Source organism: Limulus polyphemus, unplaced genomic scaffold (assembly GCF_000517525.1).
Source record: "Limulus polyphemus unplaced genomic scaffold, Limulus_polyphemus-2.1.2 Scaffold3016, whole genome shotgun sequence".
In the NCBI taxonomy this organism is placed as follows: Eukaryota; Metazoa; Arthropoda; class Merostomata; order Xiphosura; family Limulidae; genus Limulus; species Limulus polyphemus.
This window is the reverse complement of record NW_013668626.1, coordinates 135,412-141,884: the sequence shown is the minus strand read 5'-3', so window position 1 is coordinate 141,884 and position 6,473 is coordinate 135,412. Positions and strand designations below refer to the sequence as shown.

General features: G+C 30.9%; 2 protein-coding genes across 2 annotated transcripts in view; one reads left to right on the top strand and one right to left on the bottom strand.

Moving 5' to 3' along the window:
• The first annotated feature begins 1,158 nt into the window (after positions 1-1,158).
• Positions 1,159-2,998, top strand: LOC106468466 (apolipoprotein D-like). Its single transcript, XM_013928894.2, has 5 exons — positions 1,159-1,351; positions 1,648-1,778; positions 1,936-2,021; positions 2,431-2,526; positions 2,775-2,998. The coding sequence occupies exons 1-5, from the start codon at positions 1,229-1,231 to the stop codon at positions 2,909-2,911; spliced, it is 573 nt and encodes a 190-aa protein (XP_013784348.2). The 5' UTR covers positions 1,159-1,228; the 3' UTR covers positions 2,912-2,998.
• A 719-nt stretch (positions 2,999-3,717) lies between these two features.
• Positions 3,718-6,473, bottom strand: part of LOC106468465 (DNA replication licensing factor mcm7-like) — a 42,490-nt gene continuing 39,734 nt past the window's right edge. Inside the window, exons 13-15 of the mRNA XM_013928892.2 lie at positions 5,604-5,856; positions 5,090-5,199; positions 3,718-4,457 (exon numbers count right to left, since the gene is read on the bottom strand). Coding sequence (XP_013784346.1) covers positions 4,250-4,457; positions 5,090-5,199; positions 5,604-5,856 — 571 coding nt within the window. The 3' untranslated portion in view covers positions 3,718-4,249. The remainder of the gene's footprint in view (positions 4,458-5,089; positions 5,200-5,603; positions 5,857-6,473) is intronic.

The window sequence follows — 6,473 nt, the reverse complement described above, 5'->3', positions numbered from 1 at the left end:
TGTTGAAACAGCTCTCACTACTAAACTTACTTTAACTAGTCACTTAACATGTTGAAACAGCTCTCACTACTAAACTTACTTTAACTAGTCACTTAACATGTTGAAACAGCTCTCACTACTAAACTTACTTTAACTAGTCACTTAACATGTTGAAACAGCTCTCACTACTAAACTTACGTTAACTAGTCACTTTACACATTGAAACAACTCTCACTACTAAACTTACTTTAACTAGTCACTTCACATGTTGAAACAGCTCTCACTACTAAACTTACTTTATCCAGTCACTTTACACATTGAAACAACTCTCACTACTAAACTTACTTTAACTAGTCACTTCACATGTTGAAACAGCTCTCACTACTAAACTTACTTTATCCAGTCACTTAACATGTTGAAAGAGGTCCAGCTATTAAACTTCTTTAACTACTCGTTTATCAGTTTGAAACAGCTTCTGCTACTGAATTTTGTACTGTTGATTCTCTGTCCGGCACATTATGTCTCTCCTTCTTCAGAACAAGAATAAATAATTGTTTTGCATTACTTAATTATAGACAAGAACTAAGTTTATTTAAAGCATTTAATGTATTTCAAACTATCAATGATTTGAAAAAAAAAGTCGTTATATATATTAAAGCATGTAATTTGCATAATAATTATATGAATTACTTTTGTGTTGGAACTGTGATTTATTAATGTCAAGTTCGAAAAGTCGCGACTTCTCGCATTTGTTAATATAGAATAACCCTCTTTAATGCGGTAAGGTTAAAACTAATGAAAATATTTAATGATTTATAAAAATGCACTCAATTAACTACTACTGATCAAGTATTTAAACGAATGCTAATCTTCAAAGTAAAATATGAATTCACGGCTACTTTGATATGCTTATTCATTTTTTTTTTAATGCGACCGGTATTAATTTTTTTTTCGTTTTTGTGGTAAATATAAGCAATTTCTTTTTTAATGGTACATCTACGTATCTTCTGTTCAGTGTGTAAATAACGATAAGTTTTATGGTTATATAACTTTTCAACACTGTAGCGTTAAATGTGTGAAAAAAGTGCTAAAGAACATGTGGTAAGTGTCAATAACGTGATATAGTTACATCATCTGGGGAGAGAAGATGATAACCCAAAATATAAAACTGGTCTCGTCCGTCCAGTTGTTACATCCACAGGAAACCGCCACAAGACTGTCACAGTTTCTAGCTGATTGTATATTAACCATGAAAGCTTACACGCTCCTCTGCTGCTTGCTTGTTGTAACTATGGCGACGAGTAGCAGCCGCTCACTTCTGAATGGAGAGTGTCCACAACCTCCTGTAAAGGCAAACTTTGAATTGCAAAAGGTAGGTCAATCGCCAGTCAACAGCACGCACCGCCAACTTTTAGCACTGTATAATAGGATTTTTTAACCGCTACTCTTAGTTTTTGCGCACCAATGTGCGTTTTAGCGGCAAAGAATCGTGAACCATGAATATTCGGATTCACAATCTAGGCACGCTTAACAAATATCCCACTATTTAATTAGTCATGCTATACTATTTACAGTATCTTAATTAGAATCTAAGATGACTGAAGAAGTTATTGATGATTAATAAACACTGAAAAAGATTTATTCTAAATCTAATTACCAATATTTTAGTACTTAGGGACTTGGTATGAAGTTGAAAGGAACCCAGCAATCTTTCAAAGCGGGCAAAAATGTACTAGCGCCACCTACACGCTGAAGGACAACGGGAAAGTGAAAGTCTTCAACAAAGCCGTTATAGTGAAGTAAGCTAGTCATTTATAAAGTACTTCGGTTTTATAATGCATATTCTTTTTGAAACCTTTATGCAGTTCGTACCAGAATAACACATTGAAAACTTCACATTTTAAAACAATTCAAAACGTTGTTTCCGTTATTTTACTCATTTATTTCCTGTTACAGAACCGGTGATGTGACAAGCATTGAAGGAGAAGCATATATTCCCGATCCCAATGAGCCAGCAAAATTACTTGTCTCTTTTCCAGGCAGTACGTACCGGAATCTTTCTTTCAACAATTTTGACGTATCGCTAATCAAAAAATATTACATATGGTCTAGTTCAAAATCAACAAGACACGTATATCACTCTTAGTTTTGATTCTTATTTTCGTAATAAACATGAAATTAAATATTAAACTATGGATCTTTTTTTCATAAAATATTCCAATTCTCCTCTATCTTTCTTGAATATAATTTGGACTTTTTTAATGCATTAAGCTATAGTTTAATTGTATAAAAAAATTTAAGAAATCTTATTTTGACATTTTAAATGTAAAAACAACCCATGTAGAAATTGTTTTAATTTTGCTAAATAGTTGTGTTATTGCGCCAAGAGTGACTTATTGTAGGAAAATATTAATGCCACGAATCCACTGAACAAATTCCTGTATCCTTCAGATCCCTTCGATGGTAATTACTGGATTCTTGATACGGACTATGATAAATATTCAGTGGTCTTCTCCTGTCAGAGTATACTTCATGTTTTCCGTATCGGTAAGTTACATACAAAGTATCCTTGTGCTTAACGACTGTAGTAAATGAAACAGTGACAAGTGTAACTATTCCTTGTAAACACCATTACTAATCAGACGAATTATTAACTGTTACATTAGTTGTTTTAACGCACGTCATTTACTAACATAAACACCCTTTAAAGTGTTCATTTGAATCAGAAAATAGTTAACAATGGTTATGTTTTTGATGTTATAATAAACATTAATTTCGTTTTTGTTTATTTTTAGAATATCTGTGGATTTTAAGCCGTGAGAAGACACTGCCTGATACAACGCTAACCAACATCTACAGAATATTGGACAAAAATGGAATAGCTAGAAATAAATTAATCAAAACAGACCAATCAGACTGCAAAACAGAGTAATACAAAATCTGCAATAAATAACTGTATCATAAAGAAAGCAATAGTTTAATAACATTAGAGGAATAAAGTCACTTCTGTGTCAACTTACTCTGCTGTTTTCAGTTGAAATCAGTGACTTCTTGTGACACTATTATTACATATTAATCTTAAAAGGAAGAATTAGTATATACAATGTCAAGATGAAGTTAACTTTTCATAACAGCAACATTAACTTTATCAGATTTTTATACATTACTGTTTAATCAGTTCTTCATACAGTATTGCTTAATCGGCTCTTAATACAGCATTGCTTAAATCAGGTGTAATACTGTTTGCTCCTTAATTAAAGATTAGAACTATTTTGTGTTGATGGTTGTAAACAATAAAGCCAGTGTAACAAAATTTTACGCCTTAAAAACCTCTTTTTACAGTAAATAATGCACAGTTGCTAAGATGCCATCGTATTAGCTCTAAAACCATTGATCCTTCCAAACTGTAATAGTTTCAGACCAACAAATAATGAAGCAACATGAAATCTACTACTCCACAATTGCATCACAAAATTAGTTCTTTTTCATAAAAAAATAATTATGTTCATGAAACGCTGTACAAGTGAAATTCTACAAGACCAGTAGCTATAACAATTTTTTTTTTATAATGTATACCTCTGACAAAATGTTGCCTACAGTAAAAGTTACCACAACTGATGATTCAATGTATCCTAATCATTACAAGTTCTTGTTTCACACCTTGAACATGCCTCATGAGAATAGTATATTAAAATTACTCACCTTAATTACTGGATTAATCTATAATTCTGATCTATGTAGATAGCTTGATTTGATCAGAAACTAGTGTTAATTCTCACATGGCTTTTTTCATAAAAGTATTTAATATCAGACTTACTTAAATTTTATAACCCAACTTTCACTCACCTTAAAAATACAAATAGCTGGAAACAATGTTAAAATCAAAGAAAGTATTACAAAATCTTTTAAGTTTACTGTTGAAGTTTGTTGTCACTATTTATTGCAAAAGTACAAACACTTCTTTATATAATCAAATTTTAACAAAGTTGAAAAATAAATATAAGCAATAGATGAAAAGCTTAAAATTTGATTTCCCATTGGAGAAACAAAAAAAAACCATCTCTCAAAAATTGTAGTCAATATCAGTTTCAAATACGAGTTAAAATGGTTTTTGTGTCTAGTTTATTCAAACTCGGCATTTTACATTTTAAAACTTCATTAAATGCACATCATATAAAACTCAAACAAGCACTTTGTATAAAAAAATTCAAGATTATTAATAAATGTAATTTCAGAAGACAATATTTTAAAACAGAAGATTATTTTTTTATCAAATGAAAGTAATTTTGGTCCTAGCCTGGTTGACTTGCCAAACATTCAGTTCTTCATATTCTTCTATAGCTTCATCAATCTGGTCTGGCTTGTACCCCCTTGATGTGCAGCGTTCTAAGGCATCAGTCATCTTGACAGTCTTACCACCTGTCTCAGACATCATGTCTCTGATGACAGCAAAGATCTGATCTGTGACAGTCTGAATTCTATGCAAAATAAACACATTAATAAACTGTCTTACCTGTTTAAATTATACTAGTCAGCATTTTTATTGTATGATTTTACTAGAAAAGAATTGACATTGTTTTTTTAAGTCAAGTATTTGTTAATATTGATATATGAAAAAGTATCACGGTGTGTCTACTCTTTGTAAGAATTTAACAAGTCAAGCATTTGTTAATATTGATATATGAAAAAGTATCACGGTGTGTCTACTCTTTGTAAGAATTTAACAAGTCAAGCATTTGTTAATATTGATATATGAAAAAGTATCACGGTGTGTCTACTCTTTGTAAGAATTTAACATACGTTTTTCTTCTAATACTGTACTAAAAAAATTCAACATTTTAATTTTGATAATCTTAAAGAACACATGCATGAATTTAAAATTATTATTTTTTATTTGCAGTAACCTGAAGTTAATGTTTTCAAAACTAAGTTTTCATGTGTTCGCTGTACATCAATTACCAAGCTAATTACGTAACCATGTGTGGAGGGGAGGATTATATACTAGAATAATAGTTTTGTCACCTACGTATAAACATCTGTCCTTTTACTGTGACATGAGAACTTTAATCTGTTTATCAACCTGCAACCAAATTGTCTTTCATTATCTTACCTTCCAGTTGTCTCTCTATGGTAGTTCAATGAGTCTTTAGACATTTCCATGAGTCTCATAGCTTCATTTACATCTTCTTTTTCAACCACCTCTGCAAGTCGAAGTTTAGCCTGCATTTTTTTTTTATAAAGTTGAATTACTTTATAGGAGCATAGTAACATACCTACCAATTAAACTTTCTTGAAAACTGTAAAAACCATACCAATATCCATCTTTACATTTTGGATATGCATTTTAAAGACATATTGATCAGTCAGGTTTCATCTTTACACATATTCTGATGAATGTTCTAATTTAAAATTGATCCTGTTTATGTTTTTCTTACACTTGTTTTGTTCCCCCCCAAAAGTTGTTAATTGGTCTTATCTAAGCACATTAGATGAATAATTATTCATGTTTTTACCATCCCATCTAAGAAGCTTATCCACAAATAAGTTTACTAATTTTAATCAAAATATACATAAGCAGATTTTATATGTATTTCTTAGAAAGTGACATCAACAGATAGACTTACCAAAGCAGTAGCAAGGCGCAAGACTCCAAGCAAAGTTCGGGCCGAAGTGAAGGTCATGTCCTTATTATTGCGAGCTTCCTTCCGCAACTCAACGTAAGCTCCAACAATATAATCTGTCAAGGCTTCTGGAATAACAGGGTTCTTCCTCTTACACAGAGTTATATACCGTCTCATTACTTTCATGTCTAAAGGTTTGAACTGAGTAGGTGGTTCAGCACAGTGTTGGTGGACATAAGTAATGTGTTGGGCTAATCTGAAAAATAAAAAAAGTAAAACCTAAGACCGTGGCACATGGTCAAATCAACCTCAGAACATTAGATTTAAAAATGAGAATACTTATAACTTGTGCTAACAGAGGAGCAATACAATATATATATAACGTAATCACTAAGACAACTGATTTAAAGGGGTTTACATGTGAAATAAACTTCATGTAGTTGTTTTTAATAACAGAAAATCATCAGCTGTCCAACAGGTTCAAATATTTTTTATCTTATATAATATTAAAACAATATGCACCATTGAAAAATCAATAATGTGATATAATAATATGATGCATTTAACGTAAAGAAAAGAAAGTTAAAGTAAAAGTTAGGATTTTCAGAGTAAAGTAGTACTTTATTTTTGAGCAGAGAAATATAAATTAGTTAAATAGTTTTTCACAACAATGAAAACACTTGCAAAGGCCACTTTGTATTTCAAGAAAAACTTCAATTTAACCTTTATTAACATTTTCTGCCCGGCATCATTTACTGTATATGTCACGAAGTTTTAGTGACTTACATTCAAAATTTTATTAAACTACTTTTTGCTTATGTTATACCAATTAGTATAGCATAACATCATAGCTAATAATCCATATTTTAATAG

Bases quoted from the DNA above. Each gene is read 5' to 3' on its own strand.
- LOC106468466 (XM_013928894.2), top strand. From the start codon at position 1,229: ATGAAAGCTTACACGCTCCTCTGCTGCTTGCTTGTTGTAACTATGGCG. The intron at 1,779-1,935 runs GTAAGCTAGTCA...TTCCTGTTACAG, and splicing joins AACAAAGCCGTTATAGTGAA to AACCGGTGATGTGACAAGCA. The intron at 2,022-2,430 runs GTACGTACCGGA...TGTATCCTTCAG, and splicing joins ACTTGTCTCTTTTCCAGGCA to ATCCCTTCGATGGTAATTAC.